This window comes from Rhinichthys klamathensis, unplaced genomic scaffold (genome assembly GCF_029890125.1).
Source record: "Rhinichthys klamathensis goyatoka isolate OS25496 unplaced genomic scaffold, OSU_Roscu_1.1 h1tg000064l_1, whole genome shotgun sequence".
NCBI classification, from domain to species: domain Eukaryota; kingdom Metazoa; phylum Chordata; class Actinopteri; order Cypriniformes; family Leuciscidae; genus Rhinichthys; species Rhinichthys klamathensis.
Window position 1 is genome coordinate 2,556,111 of NW_026606607.1, and position 21,958 is coordinate 2,578,068.

The following is a 21,958-nucleotide window of genomic DNA, read 5'->3' on the forward strand; positions in this document are numbered from 1 at the left end:
AACAAAATATAGTTTAAATGTATTGACACACTTAAGTACATCTTTTTATAACATTTCATAATTACTTCTATTTTCTATGAAATAAGGTTGAAGTGTACTGCCGAATATACTGAAAAGCATTTATAGTAAACTAAAATATACATATCATTTCTATTGAAACTTGTCATGTTTTAAATATTTAATTACACATTTGTCATGATGAAGTTGCCAATTGGTACATTTAAAATATATTAACATTAAATGTATAAACGAATAACACACTACAGTTAAAATTATAATCAAATTTACATGTGCTCTAATATGTTTGTCAACACATCAAAATAAGTGTACTGCTAAGGATTACTAAACCATTAATTTAAAAATGTATTATAAATAAAAGTTTAACAGTTAATTTGTCATGATTGCAAAGTACACTTTTTAAAATTGTACTTAATTCTGTTAAGAAACAGTCATGAAAGTGCACTGTCTTTGAATACACATATGGGCTAGTGGCCTTTTATTTAATTAATATATTATCAGAATATATATATTTTTTAAATACTTTTAAGCACACTACTTTTTCACAAAGAGTAACGGTTCCTTTAGAGTTCTTTTAATCCCCTTGTAATTATATAATTTATATGAAATGCACCTGAATGCTACATTTGGTTTGTTTTTGAAGGTTTCTGGCAACCAAACATCTTTCCCACCACCTCCGCCTTCAATGGAAACCCTGCCTCCTCCACCACCCGACCCCATGTTGCCTCCTCCTCCCCCTACTCCTCCAACCAAAGTCAACAAGTTTCCTCCTCCACCTCGATTCCCACAATCCTCCCTCCCACCTCCACCCATGGATGACCTGCCTCCACCACCTCCTCCTCCAGAAGATGCCGAGCTGCCCCCTGACTTTCTTCCTCCACCGCCTCCTAGTTTAGCACCTTACGGGGGAGACTTGCTCCCCCCACCACCTCCAGACCCCATTGCCTCCCTTCCACCACCTCCTCCTCCTGGTCCCCAAAACTTTGCATCTGCAGGTGGAGCTCCACCACCGCCTCCACCCCCGCCTCCACCACCAGCTCCTGCACTGGCTGCCAAACCATCCGTCAGAAAAACGGGTCCACCTCCACCAAAGAGAACTACACCTCAACAAACAGCGCCCCCAGGTGGCGAACTCATGTCAGAACTGATGACAGCAATGCTGAAAAAGCGCAGTCAACAATGATCTTGAATTCAGATAGAATTCAGTTTGTGTAGTTGGACTGAGGAACTGACCGCCAAACAAGTTCTTGGCGTGACATGAGGAGACACATCTTTAATTCTTTTGTTGGTCAATATGCTTGTATTACACCACCAGACTAAAATATGTAAATACTTTGTACTTACGCACCTAATCAGATTATATTACAAATATGCTATATCATCATTGCTAATGGAATGTCATAATAAAGAAGGTCTTGAAAAGTTAACTGTTTAACAGATTTTGGCATGATGCAAAGTTTTTTGCACTTTTGTAGAAATGCAGAAACAGCAATATTACAAAAGACATCCATGTCCATTGTCCATATATAACGGGCATATATGTACATATATAACGTCGAACATGAATCATCCTCCAATCAAATCATCCATTAGGAAGTGTGATTACAATGTCATAAACAATATTTTTGGTTCAAATGATGTTGAAATTTGTGATTTTTTTTTTCATTCGACCCTGAGTTAGGAGGAACAGCTGACCCTCAGCTGCTGAGCCCAGGATGGAGGTTTACTGGCATATCCGGCTCTCTCAGCCTCTTCTTGCTGCATAAACGGCTCCATTAAAGTCTTCTGCAACAGCGCCACCTAGAGATACATCAAAAATACTGTCACCTAAGAAAAAGACGAGCCATAATGGTCTGTCTGAAGGTGTTACATTGTATGTATAATTGTCAAGTCTTCATTTCACAGTAATACATTAAAGCAAATGCTCTAAGATATATGATAAGCATGATCATGAAAGCATATTAGTTTGACATCACATGTAATAATACCTCTGAAAAGTAATTTTTCTCTGCTTTTCTGATAGCAGATTCAGCCATCCAGTTCCTCAACACATACCGTGGGTTTACTCCTGAACAATAGAAACATTACAAATAACATTAAATACAACAAAACACATCGTAAAAAAACATACACTACCGTTTAAAAATGTACGGTCAGTAAAACTTTTTAAAAAAGAAATTAATAATATTATTCAGCAAGGATGCATTAAAAGGGACAATAAAGACATTTATACTATTACAAAAGATTTCTATTTCAAATAAACGCTGTTCTTTTTAACTTTATATTAATCAAATCCCGTATCAGGGTTTCCACAAAAATATTAAGCGGCCCAACTGTTTTCAAATGTTTCTTGAGCAGCAAATCAGCATATTAGAATGATTTCTAAAGGATCATGTGACACTGAAGACTGGAGAAATGACCACAGGAATAAATTACATTCAACTGAACAAATATATTAATTACACAAATACTGTATATTCCAATAGAATAATTTATTTTATATTGTAATGATATCTCATAGTATAATAATATCTTGTATTATACAAGATAGCAGCTCCCAGCAGCTCCTGCAGCTCCCAGGCTCTGGAATGAGCTTCCTCTGTCTGTAAAAACTTGTCCTTCATTGGGTGTTTTTCAGAGTGCGCTTAAAACTTATCTATTCTCTTTAGCATTTGATAATGCTTTGTAAGTTGTGTATGTCATGTTTGCATTGTTTTTATGTCTTTGTTTTTATTTAATTTTTTATACCTTCTGTACAGCACTTTGGTTCCACTTGTGGTGTTGAAAGTGCTATATAAATAAAGTTGAGTTGAGTTGAGTTGTAGTAGTAATACAAAATGACTGTTTTTATTGTATTTTTGATTAAATAAATGCAGCCTTGGTGAGCTTAAGAAACTTCTTTTTTAAAAACAAATCTTACCAATCCTGAACATTTCAACGGTAGTGTAACAATATATAACCACATAATACATAACATTGCATCATATAACATATACAAAAACATACCTTGCATTCTGTGCTGCCGTGCTGCATCTGAGTCACTTATTAGCCTGTAGAAGATCATTAAAACATCTAGTGATGTTCATTTTGACCCTCTAAAGAGTTTGAGTTTACATTACAGCAACATTACCTTGACAGACGCTGTAAATACAGCTGAACCCAGTCTCTGAAATGCTTGTGTGATGAGAGGTCTGAAAGAGCCCACAATGACTGTCAAGAGAGACACAGTCACAGTTAATGGACTGAAATCATGATTATGGAGTTTGCAGCTGCTGTGGGAGTGAATGGAGAGGAAACGCACCGGATCAATGGATCCCTTCTGAAGCTGGGACAGGGTCACTTCACTCAGCTGTCTGAAAGTCATAGTGAAGTCTGCTCCAGTGTCCTCCATCAGCTCAACACATCACACATCACACAACAATATATGGGTCATTCTCAGGAAATGCTGCCATTTGTGTGATCTACTACTGATTTAACTCGATACTGAACAGTTTGGTTTTTACTTTGACAGGTTTTAAAACAAATAAAAAAAACATCTAATTAAAAAAGTTTATAATGAAAGTGTGTATATATGTATATGTGTGTGTGTGTGTGTGTGTGTGTGTGTGTGTGTGCGTCTTTCTATAACGGTTTACTGATTCCTTACTTTTTTCATAAAAATAAAATACAATTTTCTGTCACAAATGACACCATTTCCTGAGAATGGCCAACAAACTTTATCACATGAATTAATTATAGTACAATTAGAGAGAAAAAAAACAATCCAGCTAATATTTACCGTTAAAAGAAATGCAATCACATATGAATCCTTTTCTTCATTTCCCAGAAAGCCCAACTTTGCTTTGAACAGCTCCTGAAATCTATAACAGAAACAGTAAAAGGAGATCAGGAATGACTCAGAGATGAATACAGTGTTCTATATTGTCTGATGACATGCTCACCTTTGATGGTAGATTTGTGGATATTCTCTCAATATTTGCTGAGATCTGAAGTAAATGAATTGACATGAATCACCTGTTTTATTCCAGACCAATACCAACAAAAAATAAAACGATGTCTTACTGTGAAAGCTGATCCGAGGTCAGCAGTGGTCTCAGAGCTTCTAGAAGTTTCTGTAGATTGAACAGGCCAACATCAGCCTGAGCTCCTATACTGTACCGGCCCTCGTCATCAGACGTGTTGGGGACAAAATCTATACAGAGGAAACAATGAAGTAGCAATAACACCCATTAACAATACAATTATTATATGTTATTATTATGGCTGTCTGTTTCACTTTAACTTATTAGAATATAATAAAGTAAAATAAAACAAGTAATGGGTTAAATAAGCTTACTATTCATACAATTTTCCTCCACTTTTTGCAGTATTGTATATATATACTGTGTGTATGTGTTCTCATATATGGTTTATGAGGACACAAATGTGTGTGTGTGTGTGTGTGAGAGAAATGTTACATTACAAAAAGCTTAAAAAAATTAACTTATATGAAGATGATTGCTAATATTATGAAAGTTTAAGCTAGACAAAGAAACATACTTGGCTCATATGATTCCATAAATCCGAATGGGCCATAATCAAAAGTGATAGAAAGCAGACTGAAGTTATCTGTGTTGCAGACTACTGTGTGAAGATGCAGATCATGTTGTTTTGCATTTTGCGTATGAATCTCAATCTATAATGATAAATCAATGTGATAACTAAACAAGTAAAGCAGAGTGAACTAACCATGAGCAAAACCAACCGACATCCAGTGGGCGATTAAATGTGCGGTTTCATTCACCACTCTGGAGAAAAACACCTTCACACAACATGACAACCATTCAAATATAGTGAGACTGATCAGACAATATAAAATAATCTAGTATTACAGCTAAACAGCAGAAAGACACAGATACTCACCACATACTTGTCAGGGTCATTTGTTGCTATAGATTTAAAATGCTCTTTAATTACAAAGTCCAACAATGTCCTGAAAATAAAAATTTAAAAGAAATGAAAAAGCAAATAAGAGTGAGAAAAAAATATTACCATCCCAAGTTAAAGTTAATATACCGTAGGACATCTAACTCTCCAGTTCTAGTTAATATCTCCAGTGAACCGATACGAAACCAGGACTTGGCCAGACGCAGAACAACCGCTCCTGAAAGATACAGAGAACAATCACAAAAAGGACAGATAAAGAACTTAGTTACTCTATTTTTCCAAATCTGATCGTATTTTACCTCTTTCTTTTATGACACTGCCATTATAAAACGGATCCCTCCAAACAGGTTCCTCACTCACAACCAGACTGACAAACAATAAAGGCAAAAAATGGGAAAAAGTATAAATAAAAATAATAATAATATTCAACACCAGACATTTGAATGTGATAAATACATATATTCCTCTTCTTGTGCATGTCCATATGTACCTGAGGGCTCTGCTGGTAGGAACTCCCAGAAAGTGCATGGCTTCACTGCACAGGAACTCCCTCACAGAGGAGCGAATCACAGCCCGTCCATCACCAGCCCTGCACACACAACATCATGTACAGTAAACAGCAGAACCATTACACTACTGACAGACAGACAATTTAAGATCATTTACAACTAAATATATCTCAGAATTACTTAAAAAGCATATCAAAAATATTGAGCAGCAGGAACTGATATTCGCCTTGAGTATGGTGTCTTTCCTGAGCCTTTCAACTGGAGTTCCCATCTTTCACCTTTTCTGGATAAAAAAAGAGATTATATAACGGTTAACACTTGTCACAGCTCTAAACTGAGAGATGTCATTGTCCAGACACATGTTTAAGCATTAAGTGAGAATTAGATTTTTAAAAAAAGACAGAATCATCTATTTGCTGAAAAACCAAGAAGTATAGATCACACTCTCCATTCTTTAATCTTAAACAACATTATGGGAAAGTTGACATGCATCACAACAGAAAAGTCCCATATGACAATAACAACTGATGATTTCTGTTGAACGCTGATGGAAAAGGATGATTTTACCTGTTTGTGTATTCACCCAGCAAATGTGCTCTTCCATCCCCCAGCTGTCCGGCCCAATAACCAAACTATAATAATAATAACACATGGTTGACATGTTTGCTCTGGTTGTCTTATGCCATCGCTGTCGGGTGTGAAATGACTGTCAGTTTTACCTGATGGCCCCCGTATCTGTGTGCCAGTGGAACAGAGCCAGGAAACAGTTTCCCACCGCTGACACAACGGACAAACTCTTCATTCTGAATCACAGACTCATTCAGATCCAAAATATATAACACATCCTGAAATACACAAAAGAGTCTGAATATATGCAGAAACAACATTTTAAAAAAAAGTACTGTGGTGGTACCATGGTCCAGTTGTGTTTTAGAGCAGTTTTCTCAGACTGTGATCCTCAGACCACTGGTGGTTCTGTAAAGGAGTCCAAGTGGCCCACGAGTTCATTAGCTGATTAAAAGCTTTATGACTGAATAAAATAAATTAATAAAAGTATAACTGACAAAAAAAAAAAAAAAAAACTGAATTAACTGAATGAATTAACTCAATACAATAAATGAACTTTTTGTGACTAAATTAATTTATGATAAAGTGTTTCTATTGGTATGTAAGTGTTTGATCCAATTTTGAAGCTAGCATTATAACATACAATAGCTAAAAATAAATTGTCCACTACCTAAAGTAGAAGTTTATTTGAGGAGTTGAGTGGTTCATATTTGTTTTCTTTAAATTGATCTGCTACACCCTTGTAAAAGTGTTAAAATAAAAAAATGGAAAACTATGTTTCTTTAAAAAAAATGTTTTTGCAGATAATACAATATTAATCAAATAAAAAGCTAACGAGTATACTTTCATGACCGTTTCTTAACAAACTTAAGTACACTTTTAAAAAGTGCACTTTTTAATAATGTCAAATTAAAAACTTCCTTTTAAAGTACATTTTAAATCATTATGTTTTAAATTGTTATATAATAATATATTGTTGTGCTTTAAAACATGACACTTATTTTGATGTGTTGACTAACATACCAAGGTGCATAAAAAGTACTATAATTTTAACTGTAATTGATTAATGTTCCATTTAAATATTGTACTAAATTGCAACTTCATTATAACAAATGTGGAATTACAAATATGTATTAAATTCCATGATTTAAATGTCAACGTTTAAATATAAATCATATTAATGTTAGTTTACCATGTACTAACCAATTTCACACAAAGACGTGGACTATAAGTCCTGCTTAAGTGGGTCAAAAGAAGCACACTTAAGTTCAACTAACTAAATTTCATATAAATTAAAAACCATAATAAATGTTCATTTATGATGCAATTAAGTATCCGAAACATTATATTCAGTTTGCACCTAAGTATATTCTTTTAAATTGCCTATATTATTTTCATAATTTCTCTGTATGCTGAAGTGTAATTCTTTGTAACAACGTCCATTGTATTTTTCTGTTTCTTAAATTACATACACAGTCACTGCAACAATATCCCCAGGTTTAACCATAGACAGTAAAGGGTTTAACTGCAGTGAAACATAGGTTTTCTGTAAATGATGATGAGTGTATGGGTTTATTGACCTGTGCCACAGCAGCCAGTGTCAGGGGCTCTTTCAGAGGAGAGGGCTGAGACTCTGAAAACACACATCTCTTCACAGTACGAATACAATTACCATCAACCTCATCAAGAGGGAGAGCTTCTGTAAAACACACAGGAAGTGATTAAACATAGTCAACGTGTAAAATAGCATATTGACACTCGTACTACCTGTAGCCTATCTTACCTAGTAGTTTATGTGATAAAGCCAGTGGTATTTCTCCACAGTGTTTCACATTGCTATAAAAGTGACTCTTATCGAACTCTCTTTCGTTACAACTTCCATTCTCACAGAATCCTTGTTCGTCCTTAAATGTAGCGATGACGACGGCCGATAAAAATAAAAATAATGTGAAACCATGTTTTGTCATTACATCAAACTCACAGGCATATTATTTTCTATTTGTCCTGTACTTCCTTACATCACGTAACTAGAGGAAAACATCAGAACTGCCACACAAACAATCCTTCAATATTCCACCAGAGGGCGCTCATCGGCTCAACAACCCGAATGCTCCATTTATGCCATATTCGGGACTGTTATGTTTTTTTGGACATTTATACGCGTTATAAACCATAACCGATTAAATCTATTAATTGTATGGGTTCAGAAGCTGTCGTACAAATGAAAACTCTCGGAACTTTCTCACTTTAATGATTAAATAAGCGTCTCTAGCCAATGATCAGAGACGACTGTGATTGGTCAACCCCCAATCTGTACTGTAAAAAGTAACAGGTACCATGTGACCAGCCGTCTATTTAAAAATACTGAATACTTAAAACATTATAAATACTTCTGGAGGGAGACGATTAAAAATCTCTATGATTGAAATTAATGTAATAAAAATCAAAATGTAATTGTTTTAATGTAAAAATGTAAACATGTTTTAAGCCCCCCAAGTTATGGGCCACTATGGAACGTCCATTTTATAACAATTTTATGTTTACTGACACATTTTTCCCATATTAATTAATTGTATTACTGAAAGGGCCTTCTACAGCAGCACATCACGTGACAGTATCTTACTGCATATTTTGGTTTGGTGGGAGGGCGGAGTACATCAATATTCATGAGCTTCCGGCGCATGCACGTGGAACTGAGAATTTTAGTTCACGCTGCTTGTTTTTCATGTAGGTCCTATTTGAAACTATACACAAAAAAAATGTGTGTATAGGCCTAGTAGAAGACTGGAGCTAAACAAGTAAGGAACATCATGGTCAATCTTGTGAGGTCCATATAGTTTAGTTTAGGCTATTTAGTGGATGTGAAGAGGAGGAGGAATGTAGAAGTGGTTAAGAGTAGCCTATTAAATAATAAGAAAACAGTGCTAGATAGATTGTATTTAAGTGAGATGTGGAATAATAAGCTTATGAACGCTTATGTTTTATTACTGTACTGACTGATAGACAGGTGACCTGATCTGCACGCCTGTCTCACACCCGCTTTCACTACACACTGCACACCGCCCTCTACTGGCGAACACAGGCATGACAAATATGCTGTGGTTCCTACAAATGCATTAATCCGTGTAATAATATGATTGTTTTGAGTTTATCAGCACACAAAACTGACTGGAGTTATTAACTGTAAACCTTTACCTTACTGGTGATTAGACTCACGTCATCTGCCTATAATGGCAACCATTAAAACACTACTAACCAACAGCGACTTCAGCAGTTTAATCACGTGCCCATTTCGTCACAGATAATAGCGAAAGTAAAAGGCTTGTTCGACTTCATGCAGCTCTGCGCAGACCGATCGGCGGCAGACTTGAAGCAGTGCATGCCGGTTAGAAATTTTGTCCGACTTGATACAGCGCCGACGCCACGTGACTGTGACGTATGCCCAAGGGCGTAGATTTGGTTTGAACATTGGGGGGGTTGAAGTTTGGGTATGCCTCCTGATATTGTGATCATGATATAAATAATAGGGGGGTTGTAATGCATAGATTTAAATATTGGGGGGGTTATATCCCCCCCATCCCCCCCACAAATTACGCCCCTGCGTATGCCATCAAAGTACCGCGAGAGCGATTCGAGAGTAGCCGGAGAACTCAGCCAGCGCAGCTTCTGAAGAGCGGCTGCTCTGGGCTGCACGAGCTCTGATGACGACACAGCTGTTCCACGATTGGCCGGATTCACCGCATGACAACGATCACGTGCGTTTCGTGTTTATTCGGTTTATTCTCACACCTTTAGTTCCACTAAAGCTCACAAATCAGTTTTTTTTATAACAGTAAACACTCTTTTCATGTAGTCGCGATGTATTGTGTTATGTTTATCAAAATAAAACTGATTAAAAAACGTTGATTCCACTTCATTGATAGTAGCTGTAGGCTTATGTTGAACTTTATTCTTGTTCAAACAAACGCTGTATGAAGCAGTACATAAAGTAGTGAATGAAAATGTCTCTGAAACATCTGTGTATTTGGCAAATATTGCATTTATTTCACTTCAGCTGTGCTAAATTATACAAACACCACGTGAGCGGTCACTACAGGAACCAGAGAGTGTCCGACTTCACGTCTCCGTTTGCAGCTCCTCCCCGCCTGCACGCGGCTACTCTCGCCGATCAGTTACATCCAGCCGCAGCCGATGTCGAACACACCTAAAGAGTAGGGGGAGGCTGCAGACTTGGAGCCGGCAGATATACGCCCCTGGCAGTTTTACGCCCCGGCAGTTCCCTTATCGAGTCGGTCTCTCGACATTACGTATGGGGAAATCCATTTTCCTCGAATCATGAAGTCTGATAGAATAACTCTTTTGCTTGCAAATAGCCAATGGCAGTCCCGCCATCACCTGATTGGCTGACACTGCTCAATATAGGTGACGGCGGGCGCCAAAAACCTCAGAATCTTTTTTCTTCACTCGAGTCTGTTTCACCGTTTGATTTACGCATTCAGAGCGGAGTAAAATTAGGAGTTTTTATCCCCTCTCGCGTTCCGGTGGATTATACTATGTCTCTTTGTCGCACGTGTGGTGGACCCATCGAATTCCCGGATGCACACAAACTTTGTGTGCTGTGCCTGGGTCGGGACCACGCTGAGGCGGCACTTGAGGGATCGGGATGTCCCGCCTGTGAGGAGCTTCCCATCAAGATCCTTCCTGCAAGGCTGGCCGTTACACGTAACGACGACCTTGTGTCTCCTGCCTCTCCCCAGTCTGCCACCGTCGAGCCGCGGACCGGGAGACAGCAGAGATTTCCATCCGCGGGTTCTGTTGAGGCGCTGACGTCGGCCCAAGGCCCACGCCATCCTCACGTGGCAGAGCCCGTAACTTACTCTTAGGCCTCTTACCGCCCTCCTCAGGAAGCGCGGAAAAATGGTCTCGTTTGGATACGACGATGACGACGCCATGTCCACCAATGCCTCCGAACCAGGAGCATGGTCCGAATCTCCGTCTGAAGGCGCCCCCGCCTCTTTGGATGCGGAGCTTATGGCCATTCTCTCAGAGGCGGTGGCAGATATGGAGCTGGAGTGGACGGCGCCCAAGGAGCTGCCGTCGAAAAGATGGATGGACGGTTCCTTCCTCGGCGCGGGCCGTCAAGCTGAAGCCCCGCGGAGACCCGCCCCCTTTTTCTCTGAGGTCCACGAGGAGCTCACCAGATCATGGCGCTCCCCTTACTCAGCCCGAGCCCATGCACAAGGTACCCAGCTGCTGACTACAGTGGAAGGGGCTTAGAAATTAGGGTACGCTCGGTTGCCTCCCGTCGAGGATGCCATCGCGGCTCATCTGGCGTCTTCTCCTGGCTGGAAGACCGCCCAACTGCCTTCCAGACCATGTCGCGCTACTGCCCACATGGCTGAGAAGGCTTACGCTTCTGCTGGACATGCAGCATCTGCCCTCCATACGATGGCAATTCTGCAGGTTTTCCAGACGCGACTCCTAGGGTCCCTGGATGAGGGAAGCCCGGACCCTGAGTTGCTCAGGAAACTGCGCACGGCGGCAGATCTCGCTCTGGCGGCGTCTAAGAAGGTCGCTCAGGGAATCGGCCGCAATATGGGCAGTCTTGTGGCCCTGCATCGCCATCTGTGGCTAACGCTGTCGGGGATGCGCGATACTGACAAAAGGCAGTTCCTGGTTGCTCCGGTAAGCCCCACGGGCCTTTTCGGTGTTGCGGTGGAGTCGTTATGCGACAAGTACGCAGAGACCGTCAAGCAGTCTAGAATGATGCCGCATCTGCTGCCGAAACGGTCTCAAGCCCCCCCGGCGGCGAGATCCAGATCTTCCTCTGCGCAGCGCCCAGCGGGACCTACCAGACGCGCGCCCCCGAGCGCGGCAGAACGTCGCAAGCCAGAGCCCCCCTTCCGCCAGAGGCAGTTCAGGAAGCAGCCCCGCTTCGGTGCAAAGCCGGCCTCTAGTAGCCAAGGACGCCCGGCGGGCAAAAAAGAGCGGCATTCCTGATGCCTGTGTCGGGGAGGAGAGAGCGCGGGACGTGTTCGTCGGACCCGCTGCAAAGAGGGCGTGTTCCCGCCCAGAGTTCGACGAGAATGTGTTGATTTTGAAACCGCTGTGTTCTGTTTCAATAAACAAAGTGCATTACATGTCTCAGCAAAAGAGCTTTCTTCCTCTCAACACTATTACCCGCGCCATAAGCGAAACCTCTCCCCCGGGAGACGTTTCGCAGAGCGGAAGCTCGGGTAAAACCGGAGAAGGTGGCTATTTATGTCCCCGTGTAAAGAGCCGCGGACGAGCCATCTGCCCTCCATGTAGCGGCCAATGCTTCCCCGGTGGCTGGCGCTCAGCCCCCGCCGCAGCATTCATTAAAGCCCCCCCTATCGAGTCACCTGGGTGTTAAACACGATAAAACGCGGCTATACGCTCCAATTCGCTCGCAGACCACCCCGCTTCGGCGGTGTGATTTTGACAGAGGTGTCAGAACAGAGCGCCCCGTTACTTCGGGAAGAAATCTCCTCTCTCCTGGCCAATCAAGCAGTAGAGACAGTTCCCGAAGAGCGGAAAAACTCCGGTTTCTACAGCCGTTATTTTCTTGTACAAAAGAAGGACGGAGGTATGCGCCCTATTTTGGATCTGAGATTACTGAACAAAGCGCTCGCGAAACGCGCGTTCAAAATGTTAACAGTGAAGCAGATCCTCGCGCACATTCAGCCCGACGATTACTTCCTTGCAGTGGATCTAAAGGATGCATACTTCCATATTCAGATAGCCCCGCATCACAGGCGCTTCCTTCGGTTTGCATTCGAGGGTGTGGCATGCCAGTTCAAAGTGCTGCCGTTCGGGCTGGCCCTGGCACCCCGTGTGTTTACAATGTGCATGAATGCAGCGCTTGCTCCCCTGAAGCTCAGTGGAATGCGCATTCTGAACTATCTCGACGACTGGTTAGTCATCGCGCGCTCGAAGAGTGTCCTTGTGGAACACAGACTCCTCGCTCACCTGACGGATTTGGGACTGTCTGTGAACATGCAGAAGAGCGCGCTTCAACCATGCCAGTCCATCACATTCCTCGGTATGGTGCTGGACTCACGCACTATGATCGCGAAGCTATCAGAGGCGAGAATCCAGTCGATTCAGAGTGCGTTAGCCCTATTCGTTCAAGGCAGAGCCATCCCCTTAAAAACGTTTCAGAGGCTACTCGGTCTAATGGCAGCTGCAGCCTCCATCCGCAGACTGGGCTTATTACACATGAGACCGCTTCAGCACTGGTTACAGGGACGCGTACAGCCGCGGGGATGGAGAGCGGGAACGGAACGCCTTGTTATAACGCGTTCATGCCTGGAGACTCTAGCACCGTGGTTCGGCACGACCATGTTCGAGCAGGGAGCTGCTTTGGGCAGAGTGGTCAGACGCGTAGTGGTCACTACGAATGCGTCGCTGTCAGGCTGGGGAGCCCCCTGCGATGGCAGACCGGCATTCGGTACGTGGACAGGAGATCGGACGCGCTGGCATATAAACTGCTTGGAGATGGAAGCGGTTCATCTAGCGCTGCGTGGTTTCCTACCATTTGTGAAAGACCGTCATGTTCTCATCAGAACGGACAACACGGCGGTGGTGGCGTACATAAATCGCCAGGGAGGTTTACGTTCGCGATCCCTGCAGGGGCTAGCGAGGCGGCTGTTATTATGGACGGACAAAGTACTACTGTCGATTCGAGCAGTGCATGTGCCGGGCAGTTTGAATTGCGGCGCGGACATTCTGTCCAGGGATGGCATTGTGCACGGAGAGTGGAGGCTTCATCCGCAGACGGTAAACATGATCTGGAATCTGTTTGGCAAAGCGGAGATCAATCTCTTTGCATCACAGGAGAACGCCCACTGCCCGCTGTTCTTTGCATTGACGACGGCCCCTCTAAAGGGAGACGCACTGTCGAGCCGCTGGCCGAAGGGGCGGAAGTATGCTTTTCCTCCGATCAAGTTAATGCCGCTGGTGCTGCAAAAGATCAGGGAGGAGAGATGTGCGTTGGTTCTGGTAGCGCCGAAATGGCCCAACCAGCCGTGGTTCCCGGAGCTAGTGAACATGGCGCTTTTTCCCCCGTGGCGGATACCGCCGAGAAGAGACCTCCTATCTCAGGCGAGGGGGACCATATGGCACCCCAACCCGGAGCTGTGGGACCTGCACGTGTGGCAGATAAGCACGGAGTATCACAGCGGGTGCTACAGACAATAGCAGAGGCTAGAGCCCCTTCAACGAGGCGCTTATACGCTCTAAAGTGGAGGGTGTTTGCTAACTGGTGTGTTGACAAAAAGGAGGACCCCAGGAATTGCGATATCTCCATTATTTTGACCTTCCTACAGGAACGTCTGGATGCTGGCAGTTTGCCATCTACACTGAAAGTTTACGTGGCCGCTATTGCTGCTTGTCGTAATGTAGATGGCCATTCAGTGGGGAAACACTTCGTCAGATGCCGGTTTGGGACCTGTCGTTAGTGCTTAGTGCGCTGTCTGACCCGCCTTTCGAACCAGCTGAGTCTAGTGACATCAAAGTTCTCTCATTCAAGATGGCGCTTTTGCTCGCGCTAGCCTGCGGTAAGCGGGTGGGGGACTTGCAGGCTCTGTCAGTGAACAGTGCATGTATGCAGTTTGGACCGGAAGATTGCATGGTCAGACTTTTACCCAAGCGCGGATACTCGCCTAAAGTGCTCTCAACTCCATTCAGAGCCCAGGTGGTTACAATTCCAGCATTTTGCCCCGATGAGGTCAGTATTTCAGAGTCTCAGAAGGACGTTTTGTGCCCCGTGCGTGCCCTGCGTGCTTATGTGAACAGAACTAGCCATTTTCGAACTTCAGAGCAGCTCTTCGTCTGCTACGCGGGTGCCAAGAAAGGCGGCGCGCTGTCGAAACAAAGGCTATCACACTGGATAGTGGAGGCTGTGCGACTGGCTTATACTTCTCGGGGAGCTGTTTGCCCTATAGGGGTGCACGCCCACTCCACTAGGAGTTTGGCGTCATCAAGGGCGTGGGCGAAAGGCATGTCTATCCAGGACATTTGTTTCGCGGCAGGCTGCTCGTCGCGTAATATGTTTGCGAGATTCTATAACTTGAATATTCCTTCATTCACACCACATGTACTGTCAGTACAGGGAGAGAAAGCTGAGCTGTCATTGGACTAGGCTAGACATGCCCCTAATGGCGCACACTCTAGCCGCGGTTCCGACTAAGCGTGAGTTATTAGCAATATAAAGCTATCTGTTCTCTATATTGTGTCCTTATTATTATGCCCGCATTCATAAGCCGGCAGTGTATTCCTAAGCACCAATCACCTTGCTGCAATTCCCCATTCATTCAGTTCAGCGTTGCTTAACTGTGTGGGAGGGGCCACGTTGGTGCGGTTGCCGACTTGGCTCTGTGCCAAGAGGTGGTTTCAACCAGGTCCGGTGGCGGTTTCCTGAGCTGTATAGGGATTAGCGCTTGTGCTATCCTCAGCTCGTTCTAGCAGGGCGGGGTTTTTCCCACGCGGCGGGGGTTTTATTGCTCCCCATACGTAATGTCGAGAGACCGACTCGATAAGGGAACGTCTCTGGTTACTCACGTAACCGTAGTTCCCTGAGAGGAGGGAACGAGACATTACGTAACCTGCCGTGTGGGAAGGGCTCACAGTTCCTTACTCTCGTTCAGCTAAGATTCTGAGGTTTTTGGCGCCCGCCGTCACCTATATTGAGCAGTGTCAGCCAATCAGGTGATGGCGGGACTGCCATTGGCTATTTGCAAGCAAAAGAGTTATTCTATCAGACTTCATGATTCGAGGAAAATGGATTTCCCCATACGTAATGTCTCGTTCCCTCCTCTCAGGGAACTACGGTTACGTGAGTAACCAGAGACGTTTTACGACCCTGTTGTTCCTGATGCGTCCAGTAGAGGGATTTACTGCGAAATAACATAATTAAATCGACGCTTAATAAGCCGTCCATAGACTTGACAATTTTGTGTTTTTTGTTAATTTAAATATAAACGTCATAGTGTAGATCTGCACGGATTAAATTATCTGTTTAACAAAAAAACAAGGGGGGTAAACGGACATCAAAAGAGATTGAATTAGGTTACACAAATCAATGCAATATTACATTTTGTCAATATAAAAACATGTAAGGTTCTTTACAACAGACTCAATGATATTATTTGTTTGATAAACCTTTGAGTTTAAAGGTTCTGACATTTTCTTAAAGGAAGAAAAAAATGAACTTTATATCAGAGGAGAATATTCTAAAATCAGGATTACTTTGAATGGTTCTGTCTTTATGAAGATGAAACTTGCCCAGAAGACAAAGTAATAATACCGTATAATCAAGTTTAACATCGTTAGAATTAAAATCTGACAAAAATAGATTCTGTCATTTGTATGTTAAATAATCTGCTAAAGTTATTGTTTTTTAGCAATGATGCAACATTTATTATTTATAAACGATTAGCTCGATAGAGCTAGGGTAGGTAGATATCAATTCATTTATATATCAATGGATGGGTCTATAATGTATTTTGACAGGTTTCTGTTCTATCTGGCTTAAACTTAGCTAACCACGTGTAGGTTTAGCTTCCCCTATCTTCTCTACTCAATTTAAAATTTTAATTTTAATTTTAATTTTCTTTTGTTGCCTGTCTTTAGCTTGGCCTCTTCTGGTAAGACTCTGTATCCTTGCATTAAAACATACTCCACGTGGTTTATAGAGCAATATTACAGTAGATAATGGAAATATGTTAAGTTTTTTTACAGTCTATGGTGTGAACACACAAAAGACACATTTATAGGTATGTAAATCTCTCTCTCTCTCTCTCTCTCTCTCTCTCTCTCTCTCTCTCTCTCTCTCTCTCTCTCTCTCTCTCTCTCTAAGTAAAGAGTTAAACTGCACACTCACTCAAATACATTAAAACACATTAAAAACTTTCCCCATATGGTTTGAATGTAGATTCTGGTTTGAGTTGTTTCTTATAAATGAGATGATCTAATTATCTCATTTATATCTTAATATACATTTTTTCTTAAAATAGCTTACTGATCTGGACTCAAATGTAGGGTATGTGCACTTAATGTGGGTTTTATCATACTCTGTCTTTACCAAGTTCTCTTTAACTTGGACTTTAATATTGGACTGGTGTATTTGTTGTCTATATTTGTATCTGTAATTGTTAGGCTATCCTGGCTGGAGATTTCATTCTGTCTGCGGCCTCCATGGCATTAGCGCGTATTGGGAACAATACAGTAGTTTCTGTTCTGTCACAAGTTATAGAAGACCTCGTACGAGGTAAGCCTTTACAGATTTATGCATGAGACTTGTTTTATACAGTGGACCTGCTATTTATATTTTTCATTGATCAATTCCAGGTGAATTCATGCAGCTAGGCTCTTAAGAGAATGAAAATGAGAGATTCAAGCACTACCTTGAGAAAACCTTCAAGAAGACTGCAAGTCTCATTGCAAACAGTTGTAAGGCAGTATGTACGTTCCCTTTTAACAATAATAAGATGAAGTTCAGAGCTGAAAGAGAAGTTGAACACCAGCATTGTTTCTTTTGAATTTTAGGTGTCAATTTTGGTGAATTCTGATCCTGAGGTGCATGAGATAGCCTATCAATATGGACGAAACGTTGGCATTGCATTCCAGGTAATTTTTTCACTTATATGTGAAATGCTATTTTCACTTGGTTTAAATAGCATCTAGTCTATCACTATTCACACTTGCTATAATAGCATTTATAAAGCATTCAATCTACACAGTGTAAATCGAATCTGTCGTTGTTTGCATGTTATTTGTAATGCAGTGGTCTGTGATCACCAAGTTAACAATGGTTCTTTTGTTTCAGTTACAAATGCAGGAAGTAATTGTAGTTAATTATTAATTATAACAGAAACTTCAGCAGTAGAAGTATCTTCTGGTTAGTGATGCACCAGAATGAAAATTCTGGGCCAAAACTGAAAATTCACGATGCACTTGGCAACATTTAAAAAAAAAAATGGACAGAATTAGAAAATCGAGAAACTGAAAATTGCTGTTTCGTTTGGTTCTTCCAGTTAAAGCTGCAGTGTGTCATTTCTTTCACTAGCAACACTACAAATAAAGGCATATAAGTCTCACTTCACCCTGTCATTGCTCGCTCAAACAGCTCGTCTGATAGATTGCAGTTCTGTTAATAGTACAAAAGTTTTATGCTGCAACTTAAAGCAGTGAAAATATGGGCCAAACTTTTAGGTTGTGGCCGCATATTTTAATAAATCTGTGCTGTTATAGTTGAATTCTTTCATTACAAATGATTCATTACAGGCCACATTGGTTTTATCTTGAATTATTATGTTTAAAGTCAGGTAAAATAGAAGTTGGTTGTCTTTTTCAGCTTGTGGATGACGTTCTGGACTTCACGTCCTGCGCAAACCGCCTGGGGAAGCCGTCAGCTGCCGATCTCAAACTGGGTCTGGCCACCGGGCCCGTTCTGTTTGCTTGCCAACAGGTACGACAGCTGAACGCATCTGTGCTCTCACAACATGATGTCACTTCCCTGAAGTGCAGAAAGGGGACTCAGGTCTAATGGTTGACTTGGTTTATTACAGAAACGTAATTGTAAAACAGTTTGGATTTTCTAAAGATCTCCCAACCAGTTTCACTCTTTTATCACTGTTTAGTTTCCTGAGCTGCATGCAATGATAATGAGGCGCTTCAGCTCTGATGGAGATGTGGATCGAGCCTGGCAATACCGGTATGTCCTGAAGGTGAGGAGGATTTGTGTTGTATACAGACAGGTGAATCTCATGAAAACATGTCCTGGGGCTGCTTTCATAAAACACTAAGACTAGTCTTACAATCTTTTGTAAGTATCCATTACACAATCCATTTTTTTTCTCTTAGACTGTTCATACAAGTCTGTTACATAAAACGTAGATTTGTCTAATTTGATACCAAAAAAGTAAGACTCGATTACCCCTAACTAACTCCTAGTTGGTCATACTAGTTCTTAAGACACAGTTAATGGCTGTTTATGCAACTGGCCCCAGGTCACATTTCTATGGAAGCTTGTTTCCGCCACGGAATCAAATTTTAGAAAAGACAATTGCAACTTTTTAAATCACAATTCTGACTTTTTTTCTTACAATTGTGCGATATAAAGTAATAAAGAGTTTTGAGTTAGAAAGTCAGAATCGTGAGATATAAACTGACAATTCTGAGAGAAAAATACTTTATATCATGCAATTCTGACTTCATAACTCGCAATTGCAACTTTATATCTCACAATTTTAAGGAAAAAAGTCAGAATTGTGAGATAAAAAGTCGCAATGACATTTAAAATTTTTATTCCAAGGCGGAAACAAGCTTCCATACATTCCATCCCAATATTACAAGAAAAAAGGCAGTAAATCAAACCTGTAAGAATTTTATGATATTTTTATAATGTGACATTTTTTTTGTATGACATTTTCCCCCCAAAAGTCTCATTAACTCTAACAGATGTTTTACTTAAGCGTTTCTTGTTATTCTTCTTGAGATCATTACTGTAATGCTGTAATTTTTACCATATTCAGAATCAGGGATGCAAACTTGTCCCCTTGCCACCGAATAGGTCATTTGTGTGATTTGTGTAGATCCGATGGGTTTTTAAAATTGCTTTCAAACAGTCCTGCGTATATTTGTGTGTGAGCTCTTGGTTTCTATCACAAATGTTTCCATACAACGTGTTTTTGCAGCGCTGAATATTGTAGCCAATCACAGGTAGGGTTGTGACGGTTATTATATAACCGTGAAACCGATGGTTATAGTTGAACACTGTCATTAGAACTCTATAACCGCCAAAACCGTGCTATTAAAATTTTTTTTTTCAAACATTTTTTTATCATAGAGAATGTTTAAATACTAATATCAGCTTACGAGGGAAACGGAGGCGGAGTTAGTGGTGCTTCGGAGGCTGCTTCGGCTGGAGATTATTCAGGAGAGGCCTGTGCCCCTTTACCGATCAGAGCGTGCACTGACACGGAGTAAAGCCTTGTTTATCCTCGACGCGTCCGCACGAGCACGAACGTGCGCCCAGTAAAAATGATGCGTTGGGTGCGCAAGACCCCATTTCGCTTGGCTGTGTGCACGGCTATTTTTGTAACAGCGCGTGCGACGCCGCATCCGAGGATGAACGACTTAAAGCTGAATCTGTCCGAGCATGTAGGCTACTACGTCTCACCGCACTGGCACCCAGTTTGCGCGTCTAAATTGCAAAGTTTTTTGTTAAGGTTTTGTTTACTGTGTGTGATTTATTTAAAGGTGCTATATGCATTTTTTAGCGGCCTCTATCGGTGATGTTTCAGATTGCAACCAATTATTACAAGAGCGCTCGTGCTCTTGCGCGTGCTCGAACACAAGAGCGGGCACTCATGGTACCGGACACACTGAGACTTTCAACACACCGGAGAAAGCGTCACACAACATGCTGGAAACTCATGTAAACTCCCACTGCAACGTTACAATAATAGGCTACTTTTATCAGCTTGACGTTGAACTAATGCTCCATGCTCGTACCATGATAACGTTACATTTGTGGTGTTAAGGCATTTCACTAACTATTCGTGTATCTTTCACAATCAGCAATGTCAACATAGGTGAATGTATAATATGATAACAAAAACGGTTAGTGACTAGACTGAACAATTTCAGTGTAACAGTAAGATCGTAGGATGTAACATTACTGTACTGAACGTGTCTGGAAATGTGTATTATAAACAATATGGTAGTAGTGGGATGAGTGACGTTAGACAGTAGATCTAGTACATAAAATAAAAGTTACATCCTAAAGCACCTACTTTTTGTTATCCTGGAACAGTCTTTTGTATTCATTTCATGTCTCATATATGTTGTAGTTTACCTTGCTATTTCATTACAGTTTACCATTATTTCAGCATATCTGAAAACTTGTAATTTATCACAATAAAAATAGCGGAGGTCTCTCCATAATTCAAACGCTCTGCCGATGTTGATCCGTGTTTTCGTCCTAAGTCGATCCGATTCACCTGTGGTCTGACGAGCTTCAGCAGATACATTTTTGTTTTGTTTTTTATATTTATGTGGAGTTTGTGTTGGAGTGTGTGTTGTGCTGGAGGCAGGTTGTTGTTTGGTGTTATCAGACTCCATGTCGTCAGCTGCAGTGCCGTCGCATAGACTGTATATGAAAGGAGAGAGGCTCGGGAGCGCGCATGCACGTCACATCCGATGGATTTCACAGAAAATCCGACCCGGAGACTTCACATATAAATAGGAATACTGGCCTTCCGAGGTAATAGCAAAACCCGACAAGTGGATCATTATAATGTGTGATTACAACCCCTTCACACACGGGCAATAAAAAAAGGATTCATTTTAAAAGAAAAGTTACATTTAGCACCTTTAAAACAAAGCACGTTCATTGCAACGTTTGTTTTTGTTAAGGATTTGTTTACTGTGTGTGATTCATTTAATGGAAAGCTCATTCACTTCTAGTTGTCTTGCTGTTCATTTTAAATAAACGTAAAGCGAGTAGCTAATCAGTGTCTGCTTGTTTATTCAAATTAAGTTGACCTATAACTAATGAACAGTTATTCAACCGACCATCCTATAACCCCCTTCCCCCAATGCCACGACGACGACAACGACGGTTATGTTACGAACCATCACATTTGACTCGCGTCATAACCGTCATCACCAATTCTGAAACCGGCACACCCCTAATCTCAGGCATGTCTGTGTAACGCAATGACCAATAAGAGGTGTTTACTGTAAGTTAGTCAGAATCTGCTCAATACCCTTCAAAACACTGTTTAACTAAGTTCTACGCTCTTGCAAATCATCTCATTATAACAAAGCGTAGACATTATGTAAATAAGAGATTTATATATATTTTTTACAAAATAATTTTGAGACTGCATAAGTCATTAAAAGTTGCATTT

General features: G+C 41.4%; 2 protein-coding genes across 2 annotated transcripts in view; one reads left to right on the forward strand and one right to left on the reverse strand.

Annotated features, from left to right (window-relative positions):
- apbb1ip (amyloid beta (A4) precursor protein-binding, family B, member 1 interacting protein) overlaps window positions 1-1,453 on the forward strand; it is a 35,232-nt gene extending 33,779 nt beyond the window's left edge. Inside the window, exon 14 of the mRNA XM_056249874.1 lies at window positions 662-1,453. Coding sequence (XP_056105849.1) covers window positions 662-1,201 — 540 coding nt within the window. The 3' untranslated portion in view covers window positions 1,202-1,453. The remainder of the gene's footprint in view (window positions 1-661) is intronic.
- A 15-nt stretch (window positions 1,454-1,468) lies between these two features.
- On the reverse strand, window positions 1,469-8,122 carry LOC130084436 (protein adenylyltransferase SelO-like). Its single transcript, XM_056249875.1, is given in 19 exon segments — window positions 1,469-1,818; window positions 2,007-2,086; window positions 3,025-3,068; window positions 3,149-3,228; window positions 3,320-3,412; window positions 3,797-3,878; window positions 3,960-4,004; window positions 4,081-4,210; window positions 4,558-4,641; window positions 4,720-4,819; window positions 4,921-4,990; window positions 5,074-5,161; window positions 5,244-5,311; window positions 5,435-5,533; window positions 5,680-5,736; window positions 6,021-6,085; window positions 6,173-6,298; window positions 7,601-7,719; window positions 7,804-8,122. Coding segments are annotated over 19 exon segments (1,737 nt in total). The 5' UTR covers window positions 7,988-8,122; the 3' UTR covers window positions 1,469-1,695.
- Window positions 8,123-21,958: the final 13,836 nt, after the last annotated feature.